This window comes from Gobius niger (assembly GCF_951799975.1).
Source record: "Gobius niger genome assembly, chromosome: 7".
NCBI lineage: Eukaryota > Metazoa > Chordata > Actinopteri > Gobiiformes > Gobiidae > Gobius > Gobius niger.
Genome location: NC_136858.1, coordinates 28,098,004 through 28,110,825, shown reverse-complemented (window position 1 = coordinate 28,110,825; position 12,822 = coordinate 28,098,004). Strand labels below are relative to the sequence as shown.

The window sequence follows — 12,822 nt, the reverse complement described above, 5'->3', positions numbered from 1 at the left end:
ATGATATACTCTCGATAGGCAAAACAAGGTGACTGAGTATAATCTGAAGCAATGGATTGTCTCTTCGCCCTGGCACCAGTTTATGGATATATAAGGGATATATAAGTTGAGTTGTTAGAAGCAGCATCGAAGTGGTCCAATTTGAAGTTTCTATGACGCGTTGCTGTAAACATTCACAAAATTGCAGCTTTCATGCGGTGTTTCTGGCCTGCAGTGATCACTTGTTATGAAAAGTGGAGCGAAAATAACAATGGCACTTCAGTGACAAATGGCGCAACTGCAGCTTTAAGGAGAATGGGTTATTTGTTTGAGAACTGATGGAGGTTGTTGTCAAGACCATATGAAAAGTTTGTGTAGATATTTTAAAATGTAAACTGCTCCATTACTTTCAATGTTTTCTGATGCGATAGTGTGTTTCTATTTGTTTTGTAGGCCTGTCACTATAGCAAAATTTGAAGTTCGATGCTGTATATTGAGGCAGGAAAATATCGCGATAAACGATAATATTGAGGACCACTTGATGACGCTGAAACCGAGTTAAAGCAGTACTAAGTAACCTGTTAATGGGATGATTGGGGGGTCTTTCGTCTCCCCCTGGTGTCTCTGGTCAGAAAACCACACTTGCATCTTTCCTGCCGAAGATGAAGCTAGCAGGCTAACGGGCAAAGCTAACTATGCGCCACTTAAGGAGTATTTACAGCCACGTTTGAGTGAAAAAAAATTATATCCATTGTGAAACTGGATGTACAATATCCCTCTCTCCCTTTGTCTTTACTGTCGGTGTAGTATTTACTCTCATTGACAATGAGTAAAAATAGGCAACATGCTACAACACCTGGCGCTTATGGCCTCTAGGGGCATGAGTTACTTAGTTCTGCTTTAAACTAAAAAAAAAAAAAAAAGGAAATCTCAGTAATACCTTGTTCTAGAAGAGCATATTGACATATACTTTATAACACACAAGTTGCAATTAACATGAAACTCAATTAAACACATATTTACTTCAGTATTACAAGTATTGCAAAAAAAAAAAATAGGATAAAATGGAAATACGTGTACTGATGCTAATTATTGAGCCTAAAAATATATGGATGTTCTGTAATTTATTGAACGGTAAGTAGATATAGTAATTTTCGTGACAGCACTGTTGTTTTGGCTGATTATTCTATGTACATTCTTGTCCTTTACCAACAAAATGGAGGATTTTTCCCATAACATTCAGTTTATAACATTTTATCCTGAACACTTATTCTTTTAGTATAACATCGTCTAAATGAATGATTTTGTAACACTCTCATGATGTATAAGCAGACTCAGATTTGTGTACTCAATGCTGCGCTCAGTCAATTCAGTGATGACGGATGATTGTCTCCCTGGCTGTATTTGTGTTAAATAAACTTCTTCCACGTACTGTACAACGCCCAGATTGTCTCCAGCGTTCCACTTCCACTCTTTATCACAGTTCTTGAAAACATCCACAACCTGGCTGATCACTCTGTGTTGTTCAACTCTCTCTTTTCTAATTCCAGGATCAAGAATAGGCTCCGAGGAGGCCTTCTACCTGTACGCCAGCGGGCCTGACCTCACCTCAATAATGCCCTGCAAGTACGGCAAGTCCAGTGTGTCATTCTCCAAGTTCGTTACTCTGGAGGGGCTCAAATGTGACTACGTCCGAGATCTTCTGACCAAGAACAAAGATGTGGATACTACAGCTTTGGTTGTGAGTATTTAGTTTTATACTTATTATCCCTAATATATCTTTTATACAGATATTTGTCTTTTGGCTATGCATTTATCATTTGCATGTATGCGTTACAGCATCAAAATGTCTTTCTCAATTATAGTTTCATTTCACAGCTGACTAATGTGCTCTTCCAATTAGTTACTATTAATGACGCCCCATGCGATTGCCAAAGTCATTTTCCTCTATAGAAAAAGCTGTTGCTGTTTGGCAGCAGTTATTTCCATCCGAGTGAATATCATTTTCTCATTAAAAAAAACGAATGGCATTGCTTGGTAATGGTTGGGTCGAGGAAATGGAGTAAATGATCAAGAAGAATAAACTTTGTATTTTGCCATCTGGGGCAGCATAGTATGAGGAAGATATGCATCAAAAATATTTGTTCTGTCTGTTCCCTTGAAACTTCCACTCTCACATTTTTAGAATCACTCTAAACACAAATGGTTTCACTTTTAATTGCCAAAAATTGCAAGTTGAAATTTGCCAGCCCTGAACTTCTCCTGCCTACGCGCTTCTCCTACCTCCACCCAAAGTAAATTTAGTTTTGATTGTGATTGATCTGGAGTGTGCATTTCTAAGCTCATCTTACAACCTTACCAATTGTTTTCGGTCCATTACAGGAGAGCCTTGCGGTGGTGTACGCCCCCAGCAGTCCCAAAGTCTACACCATCTACGAGCCAGTGATCCGACTGAAGGGCCAGGCCAAGACGGTGGTGACCCAGAGGCCGTTCAGCTCCAAGGATGTGCAGAGCGTGTCCCTGGACCACCACGCGCTCCGGTCCCTGCTCCCCACCCAAACGCAGGGGCTACAGAGCGTCCTGCACAAGATCGGCGGGACGGGGACGTTCGTGTACCTTTTTGCGCAGGTACGAGAGCCTTTTCTCATAGTATTTAGTAGCAGTGCCATCAGATCTATTGTGTATTGTCTTGCAATGAATTCACATTGAAGTGGGATGCTGAAGTTTAAGATTTGGGCAGCTGCAGTTCTACTACCCACATTTTCTTTGTGGTTCCTGCTCGATACATGCCTTGTCATTACTTTTAACAGATTTACATGTAGTTTAGTCATAATTTTGTCCTGTTTTGCATCAGATTCAGAGTGGGTCTTGTTTAAGGTGGTCTATGGATGGACAAGTGATATGTGTGGTGTAAAATAGACAGACTTTCTTTATTACTGTATTGTTAAAACATGATTTATTTTCCTGTGTCCAGACCGTGGAGCTGAGTGACTGTGAGCAGACCCAGGCGCTGGCTCTGAGGGTGCTTTTGTCGCTGTCCAAAAACAACCAGCACCGCATCCACGAGATGAACTGTTACCATGGTTACTCCATGATCCACCAGGTCCTCATAAAGTCTAAGTGCACCGTGGGATATCATATGCTCAAAGTGAGTCCCGGCTTTTACCCTCGGCTCTTTGTGGATTTGTAGATCTTCAATGTCTTCAATGGTTCAGTGATTTTAGCCCAAGGCGAATCGAAAGTGACGGTGAGATTGGAGTCCCATAGCTTTCTTTCAGTGTATCAAATTCAGTTTAGGAGATAGTTTAGTTAAGTGAGCTATTTGCAAATCCTATGTCAAATAATAATATTATTATTTTTATACTAAACTGGTGTAGGTACAAGATTTGATGCAATGTCACGTTATTCACTGATGGCCCTTTGGTAAAACCTGTATGTTGTTTGCCTTAAGCTTACTACTGTTTATGTATTTTTCATTGTTCATAGTCAATTTTGTAATTTAACTTTTGTTTCATTTTCTCCACTGAATACATGATGGTTAGATGCTTTGGTATCGTTTTATTTTAAGGTATTTAGTATTGATACGGTATTTTTAAGCATTAATAATCTTCTTTAAGGTTAGGGTTAGGATTAGGGTAGCCACTGCCACACAGCATATTATTATTCATGGCCTATTAGCATGTTAATAAATAATATTATAATAAGCAGCTTCTTTATATCTATACAAGTGTATTATTCATGGCTTATTAATCATTAATGCTTATTAACACATTGTCAATACTTAACGCCTTAATATAAAGCTTTACCGATGCTTCTTCTGGTTTATTTACACATATGAAGAGAAGAACACATTAATGGCCATGACATTATCCTGGCATAATAACAGAATCAGTTCTAAGGCAGGTGGTCGTGTATTGGTTCCTTGAAGACACATAATTTCTAGTCATTATATGAAGTTACCCTTTTCAGAGTTTCCCAATTAAAAAGTTGCCCCCTGTGTTAAGTTAACTCACATATTAGTCCTGGTAATCCGTCTGCTTAGATAAGGCCCATTTCGTTGCTTTACACCAGTCTTGAAGATAGCTCTTGGAAAGCCACGTATTTTTCTGATGAGGTGAAAGTTTGAAAGTCACGACATGAAGTCGCCTTCTCCAACAATTCTTTTTTTTTCCCCCCACATATGTTTGATGTAAGCTGACAGACCAGCACCTCTGAGCCTGAGAATGAGTCAGTGCTGTGACCTGCTGTTACTTGACCCTGTGGCGCTGTCTGTAATTGAGCCGTGTGATGTGCGCCGCTGAAATGGACTCTGTCTGACTCGATGAAACACTGCGCTCCTGCCGAGTCGACCAGCCGCCCATTGTCTTTGAGGCGTCACAGGTCCATAGAAGTAATAAAAAGTATTGAAGCACTGGTGTAGTAGACCTGTGTTACCTCTATTCACCTTATTCTGGAAGTTCGCTTAGCGCTGCCATGAATTGTTCCCGCCCCCTCACCCCTTTTAGTTTACATAGGACTGGAGAAGTCAAGATAAAATCTGTTACTACACGGACGCAATCCCGTTTTTAGGCCGCACAGAGAAACGGTGCTGTGTTGAATTGTTGGTGAAACTTCTGATTTTAGCAGCAAACACTTTCCCTCATTCTGAGCTTAATGAATGGACTTCACGCTGTTCCGGAAGTGTCAATACAAAGGAAGTGAATTGTCTGTTGTGTTCACGTGTAAGGACCACTACCTCACAATAGAGTGAATTACAAATGTATTAATTAAGCAATGGTGAGTTATTGAGCAAACTTAAGATAGAAGACTTATCGTCATTTGTTTAGAAAGAAATGTGTCTATTTTAATGATTTAGGCCACTGTCCAACAAAAAGCGCGTGTACCAAAAACAGAGTAGGCAACAATATTTGGAATTTGTTTATGTGTACTGATAGTTTTAATTGGTATTGGTCTATATTTGCGATTTACAGCGGCATAAGTTCAACCAAGTTGCCTTCACTTTGGCAGAGAAGTTGTTTAAATTGAGTAGTTTCCTGAGATTGTTAGTCAGGCTTCATTTACAACTGCCAAAAGCAACTGGAGCAGAAGCAGAAGTTAATTAAAAAATGAGAGTTGTTGACTAGGAGTTTGGCTATGGGAGAGAAATTGGACGTGGCAGCAGTAAATTTTAAATATTTTTGTAGGCTCAAGTCTAATCTTTTATTCGCTTGCTCTGAACTCATACGGACGATATTGTGAGAGTAGTGTGTATCACTAAATACATCACATAGTCTTGCTAGGCCTGAGAAACCTAAAGTACTGGTAGATTTATGGGCGCTGCAATGCGGACGGTCACAGGTGATAGACTTTGATCGATACAGACCCGGGGGCAGCATTTATAGCATTGGCTTCGACAGCGACTTATGTCCTGTCCAAAAAGTCCTGAAGCATGTATTGATTTTGCTGCCGTTTTGAGGTTTCATCGTGAAGAGTAAAATCACAAAGAGATGATTTCGAGGCTCAAGGGCGATTATGTCCGGAGCTTCTCTGTTGTAAGACAGTATTTTTGTAAATGTCTTTTTCATGATTTTTGGGCCTTGTTGTGTCTCCATAGACTCTGCTGGATGGATGCTGCAGTGCGCCCATCCTAATCCTGGGGGAGGACGGTCTCTTCCGGCTGGACACGGAGTCTCTCGCTGTCGTCCAGGACATAAAGATGCTCTCGGATATTCTCTTGGACTGGAAGATCTGGGCCAAAGCTGAGGTAGAACATGTCACAGTCAAATGATGTTTTTATATAGTAAGTGTATAAATATCAAAGACAGCTCACCAATGACTGTAAATACACAAACAAGCATAGTTCTACTACCAGAAGTCAAACGATTATATGCTCCTTTTAAAACAAAGTCAATATCTTAATGGTTAAAGCAGAATTAAGTAACTCATGCCCCTAGTGGCCATAAGCGTCACCGCAAGTGACGTAGCATGTTACGTTTTTTTACTCATTAATTGTCTGTGAGAGTAAATACTACGCTGACAATAAAGACAAAGGAAGAGAGGGATATTGTACATACAATTACACAATGGAGACAGTTTTTTTCCACTCAAAATTGGCTGTAAATACTGTTTAAATGGTGCTAGAACGCAGTTAGCTTTGCTCGTTAGCCTGTTAGCTTCTTCTTCGTGACTCTGTTAGTGTGTATTGCGCCTCTGACCCGGAGGCGGGGGACTTGCAAACATGGTTAGACACCAGGGGGAGATAAAAGACCCTCCAATCATCCCATTAACACTTGTATTACCACCAAAGGGTCTACGAAAAGGATTTATTAAGGTAAACACGTTACTTAGTTCTGCTTTAATATAGAGTTGAAAACACTATAAATATACTGGAAATAATAACAGTTAAAGTTTCCTGTGTTTTGCCTAGTACAAACACTATATTTCTTTCTGTCTTCAGTGTGGTGTTTGGGAAACGCTGCTCGCTGCGTTAGAGATCCTCATCAGAGTTCACCATCCGCATCAAGTCTTCAACATCCGTCAGTTCCTTAAGGCCGAAGTCGTGCATCGCTTCCTGCTCACCTGCCAAGTCTTACAGGTTCATTTCAATAAAAAATAAAGAATAAAACTTAAGTCCTCCATGGTTTAATGGAGCAGATGTCATATGATGGCAACAACAGATGCATAAAAGTTCAAACTAATCCCAGAACCTAACTTGACCAGACCTTTATCTTTTTCACCATGTGTTTTTGTCTACAGGAGCACAGAGACGAGCATCTGACTGCCATCCCACAGGAAGTCTGCTTATCTTTTGTCAAAATCATTCAAGAGGTTTTGGGGTCTCCTCCCGACCTGGACCTACTCAAACTGATCTACAACTTTCTACTGGCTGTTCATCCACCCACCAACACTTACGTCTGCCACACGCCGTCCAGCTTTTTTTTCTCCCTACACATTGGTGAGTGGTTTGAAAATACAGTTACTTTTACTTATTGACCCCTAACCTCGTTCTTGTCCCTTTTTGGCATATTTCGAAAGTGGCCTATTCATCTGCACAATGTTGAGGGGGCACTCGGTAATAAAAGAGTTCTAAAATTGAAAAGTTTTAGTCCATTGAGTTTGGCAAATGAAAAAGAGGCCGCACACTCTGGCAGTTTTCAGATTATGGAGTGTGATGGCGCTCTATCAAATGGGTCAGGAGCCAGTGCTGCTGTATCAAGTGTTGTACTGAACTAGGGCTGCATAATATGAGAAGAAATAACGATACTCAATAACTGCCTCTAATAATGTGGTAACAATAATGTAGCAATATTTGATTATTAAGATTGTTATTGGCAAAAAGCGGTGATATAATGTGATCGTGTTGAAACCCTGACACCCAGCATTTCAATTTCTTCATCTCCTTGTCAGACGGGAAGCTGTACCAAGAAAAAGTCCAGTCCATTATGCACCTCAGGCACTCGACGAGCGGAGGGAAGTCTGCCTGCAGCTCAGTGGTGTCTCTGTCGCCCACTGTCTTCACTGACGCTCCACATGAAGGTACTGCTACTTCACAGAACATTTCAACTGCCTGGACTCAAAGTCTGCCCCTTAAGATTTCAGAGTTGGCTCAGCAGCACATTAAAATGAATGATTATTAAGCCTCCCTCAAACTAAAGCAAGGTTCAAGCTTTAATGGCTTCCAGTGTGTTTAGGAACTATCTTTGACTATCTGTTCTATAGTAATTAAATCTTCTTGGATCATATAAAGGCAAAGTCCATCTTGTTTACTATGCACTGTGCCTGATGCTAAAAGAAAAATCCATCGTATGCCATGGCTGACAAGTATGCGGCATTGCTTGTATTCAAGTGATTGAGGAGGCAGCTGGATACAACTTTTCTATATTTTCTTAAAATATTGCTTTGTTCTGTATTTGGAGACCGAATATAATACCGGCTGGCAGCTTCTTTAATTGTCTTTCTTGAGCCAAATAAGTTTTAATTTCAACAGCATTTGATTAAAAAACGTCTTCTTGTGATGATGATGACTCCAGTCTTACTACTTTATAGACCTTCTGTGACTTCATACTGTTGACACTTCTGTCTCCGGACCCATTATTTACCACAGCCTGTGCTCTAAACGTCTTAATAACGCTGCAATCTGCCGGAAAGCATCTAATAAAGATGTGCTGTTTGCTGCGTGATTCCCTTGATGAAAACATAAGGTCACCAGAGTTATATTTTCAGTAGCTAATGCAAACACTTGTCCCTGTGGGAAAAAGCTGCATAAACAGCAGGTCACGGAGTGCATGCCCGATCAGCTCCACTCTGCTTTCAACAATATTCAGCCCATCTCACTAATGCTCTCAGCGGCGGTCCCCATAGAGCTGTCTGACGTTGTATCACTGCGCTATCACAACTTTAATAAAAACAGTAAGCCCCCTTGTATCATTATGTCTGTGGGTGGTACTTACAAATCCTATTCTTTTGGGAACATACATTATGCTAATTATCAAAAGTACAATTTGTTCTTTGGTTTTCCCCTTGTGCGATGAAGGTGGAACTTGAATCTTTATTCCTTTTCAAAGCCTTCACACAGAAAAGTTTTTCCCTTTGTGTGATATTCAAAGCTCACATTCATAAAATAAAGCGCTATTTAGTTCTTTACCTTTTGCTTTTTTGTTGCAATTTTGCTGAAAGTGGTGCAGACTATTTTAGTGATAAATTAATCGATCAATGGTTTTGTATAGCCCAATATCACAACAGGAGTTTCCTCACAGGGCTGCACTAAACATTAAGGCAATAAAACAAAACAGTGAATAACACAATGTACAGTCCAGGCAAGTGAAGTATCCAGGTAAACATAAACATAATGTCCACATAAATGTCAGCAGCAGGTGATGAGGAGCGAGTGGCCTGACTATCCCCTGTCCTTAGACTCTCCAGCACAGTGAGGAAAAACTCAAAAACTCAGGGGAAGAAAGGAGAAACCTCAACGAGAACCACAGGAGGAGAGATCCACTCTCATAGAGACCCAGGGCTGATGGTAGTCCCTCAGCAGACGGGCAAAGATCACAGAACATCCAGTCCATGTTGGAGCATAGTTCTCTTTGAGCGATCCATGTAGGCAAGGTTCCTCTGTTCGATCTAGACAGGCACTCCCCCGAAGGATGTGGGACAGGAGACATCATGTGAATAGTAATGAACAGACTTCAGATAAAAAGAAATATTGTATTATAATAAGACAAAGTCTGTAGTAAGATGAACAAGATGATAGCGCTCAGCTTTACTTCAGGCTGTGGGTCAGAGCTTTACCTAACTGACCTGATCATGAGCTAATATGAAGAGGTACGTTTCGAGCCTAGTCATAAATGTAGAGATTGTGTCTGCTTCTTTAACGCGAGCTGGGAGTTTATTTCCGTAAAACCGGAGCTTGGAGCTAAAGGCTCTGCCTCCTACAGTGATTTTAGAGACTCGAGGAATCACTAGTCCGAGTTTTGAGAGCGGAGTGCTCTGGTTGGTCGATATAGAAAGATAGCGTCTTGGAGATAGAGCGGAGCCATACACTTTATTGCTTTATATGTGAGGAGCAGGATTTTAAATTTGATTCTAAACTCAACAGGAAGCCAATGGAGAGACATTAGCACAGCGTGATGTGTTCTCTTCTCTTTGTCCGTGTTAACAATCTTGTAGCTGCATTTTGAAGTAATTGAAAACTTCTTAGGGAACTTTTAGGACACGCTGCTAGCAGGCAGTTACAGTAGTCCAGCCTTGATGAAACAAATTCATGAATAAGTTTTTCGGCTTCACTCGCGAGCAAGGTGTTTCGTATTTTAGCGATGTTGTGCAGGTGAAAGAACACTGTTTAGCAGGCTTGGTTTATATGCACTTTAAAAGAGAGGTCTTGGTCAAACAGAACTTGAAGGTTTTTTACTGTCGAGCTTGTTGATACGCTAGCATTATCCAGGGAGATGATCTGCTCAGATAAAGACTCTCTCAGTCTTTGAGTGCCTAGTATAATAACCTCGGTTTATCAGGGTTAAGAAGGAGGTAATTCACAGTCACCCAGGTCTTAATAGCTTTTACGCAGGAGCTAAGCCCATCTCATTTATCTGTCTGATTTGGTTTCATTGATAAGTACAACTGTGTGTCGTCCGCATAAAATTTATATTGTGATTACAGATTATGTTACCTAATGGAAGCATGTACAAATCAGACAGTGATTGTTTTGTTTGTGTTTTTAACCCGATGCAAATGTCGTTGCAAACCTAATTCCCTAATGACTTTTTTGCCTTTGTTTTGTTTTCAAGTTGTGGCATTTAATTTAGGCTTTTCTGCCATAGGCCATCTTCATCCTTCTTATGCTGAACACGGCGGAGATGACCAGTCCTTGCGACCCCCGAGCCTCGCCCCATCGCCGTACTCCTCGCCCCTGCTCACGCCTCGCCTGGGGAACGGAGGCGCGGCGTTGTCCGGGGACAGTGAGGGCGCGTCCCCCTCAGCCCAGCAGGCTCTGGGCAGCACCGAGACTCTGAAGAAAGGAGACGAGCCGCTCCTGAGCAGTTGCGAATCGGCCAAAACCATCTGCGACTCCCGGGAGACGCCGGGCGGTGCTCGGACGCCCTCCATCAGCGTGGAGGAGGAGCGGGATGAGGCAGAGGTGGACAGTTTGGCGGAGGGCAGCGTCGGGGTCGCGGAGTCCGAGGACCGCTTCGACTGGGCCAGTGACGAGGCTCCGCGCAGGCCCGACAGTTTAAAAGGCATTCAGTCTTTCCAGCGCAGTCACAGTAACTTGGCCAGTCTGGGTTTGGCATTCCCGGCTCCAAACGGGTCGTTAGCGATCAGTCGATGGCCCAGCGCAGCCGACAGAGGGTCAATGCCCGAGGACTGGGAGAGCTACACTTATTCTCCAGGATATGAACGCACCCACAGCAAAACAGAGTCCAATGACAGGTAAAAGGAAGTATACTGATTATAAAGCCACATATGTCATTGATTTTTCTTCTCAGCACCATTACTAATTGTAATTGTTTATTGAATATCTAAGGGCAAGCACTGAGGACTGCCTGGTCCTTATCTGCTGTGGCCTGTACGACCTCCTGAGGGGCGTCCTGCTGCTGTTACCAGACCTGATGCTGGAGGAAGTCATGGACAAACTCATCCAACCAGAGGCTCTCATTGTCTTGGTCAATCACTCTTCCCCTCTCATCCAGCAGGGGGTCATGAAGGTACGTCCTCCAGATCTTTTGAAATTACCACTTCAGGCTAAATCCAGGACTTAAATGGGATTTAACAGGGATAAATCACGCTGAACCTGAACGATTAGGATCTACATTTGTATTACGTAACATGCTTTACTTATTACCATTTTAACAAAATCAATCAGCACCTTCATCGTTTAATCTCTTTAGTGCCCAAAAATACCGCATAAGCCTCTCCTGCAGGTAACTAACTCACACACACAGGATGATATGTGCTTTTTGGTGGGATAGTTTTATTACCAAAAGCTGAATTTACGGCCATATTCCAGACATACTTCAAAATGCCCGACATATTTTGTGCCTTTTTTGCAGCTGCTGGACGCGTATTTCACCCGAGCCCAGAAGGAGCAGAAAGAAAAGTTTCTGAAGAACCACGGCTTCTCGCTGTTGGCCAATCAGCTGTACATTCACCAGGGCAGCCAGGGCCTCCTCGAGTGCTTTCTGGAGATGCTGTTTGGGCGACCCGTGGGACTGGAGGAAGAGTAAGTTCTACTTCTGCACAGGTTGATGTATGAATTAGATAAGATGAGGTTGTGATGGATTGTAAAAATTACATTTGTTTATTTTCAAAGCTTTAAAAACCAATGAATAAAGGCAAAATAGTTGAAAAAGGGATTCAAGATTGTATTAAAGTTTGGTACAGAAAAAGCTTATTTGAAAAGGTCCTGTAAATGAAACACAGAAAGCAAAAGACACAATGTACATTACTAAGCTCGCACCTCATACCACCTCCTTATAATGCTGTAAAGGGCAAAGTGTGCATAAATCAGATGAAGAGATTATTTTGTATCATTTTGTAGTTTGGACCTGGAGGAGATGGAGAACATTTCCCCCTTCAGACGCCGCTGTATCATCCCTGTCCTCGGGCTGATCGAAAACTCTCTGTACGAAAACTCTCTGGTCCATAACATCCTGTGCATGCTGCTGCAGCTGATCAACGCCTGTCCCAAACTGGCCGACATCCTGCTGGACCACGGGCTGCTCTACGTGCTCTTCAACACGCTGTCTACGCTCAACGGCATGGAGAACGGGTATGGCTGCCGCAACGGACAGGAGCCGATAAACTAACTAACACTAAACAATCAGGAGAAAAACTTGGTTTAACAACTAGATAAAAGATAGATAGCCTGACACCACAAACTAATCCAGCAGATGGAACCTGTCAGGAGCAGTGGGCAGTACCTGGATTCATCTGTAGTCCTTGAATTCATCTACTACCTACCAGATTCAGATTCATTTTATTAGCCATTTGCAGTAAAACCACATTGGAAATAAATGTGCAAGGAGCTCAAAGTGCTATGTCAACCCCAACCCATAAAAGGACACAATATAAAAACAAACAAATGCCACATAAAAGCTTAAGGGTAAAATACTGTACAATAAAAGTCCATACATAGAAATTGAAGTGCCTTGTTCACAGTGATCACAGCTTGGGGAAAGAAACTGTTAAAATGGCCATCAGTAGAACATTTGACAGAGCGATACCTCTTCCCTGAGGGAAGCATCTCACAAAAGGCCGTTGCAGGGTGGCCTGAGGCATCATTAGCAAGTTGTAGAGCTCGATTTAAGAGCCGAGCTTTATATGTGGCCTCCAGGAGCGGTAGAGTGTAGCCAATGGTCCTGCTGG

At 42.0% G+C, this 12,822-nt stretch overlaps 1 protein-coding gene across 4 annotated transcripts in view; it reads left to right on the top strand.

Moving 5' to 3' along the window:
- The window catches only part of lyst (lysosomal trafficking regulator), a 98,912-nt gene that overhangs the window by 51,150 nt on the left and 34,940 nt on the right, over window positions 1-12,822 (top strand). For all 4 annotated transcript variants that reach the window (XM_079559681.1, XM_079559680.1, XM_079559679.1 and 1 more), the window contains 11 exons: window positions 1,530-1,720; window positions 2,362-2,607; window positions 2,954-3,127; window positions 5,573-5,722; window positions 6,416-6,553; window positions 6,715-6,913; window positions 7,366-7,494; window positions 10,278-10,887; window positions 10,982-11,162; window positions 11,508-11,677; window positions 11,996-12,226. In XM_079559681.1, coding sequence (XP_079415807.1) covers window positions 1,530-1,720; window positions 2,362-2,607; window positions 2,954-3,127; window positions 5,573-5,722; window positions 6,416-6,553; window positions 6,715-6,913; window positions 7,366-7,494; window positions 10,278-10,887; window positions 10,982-11,162; window positions 11,508-11,677; window positions 11,996-12,226 — 2,419 coding nt within the window. The remainder of the gene's footprint in view (window positions 1-1,529; window positions 1,721-2,361; window positions 2,608-2,953; window positions 3,128-5,572; window positions 5,723-6,415; window positions 6,554-6,714; window positions 6,914-7,365; window positions 7,495-10,277; window positions 10,888-10,981; window positions 11,163-11,507; window positions 11,678-11,995; window positions 12,227-12,822) is intronic.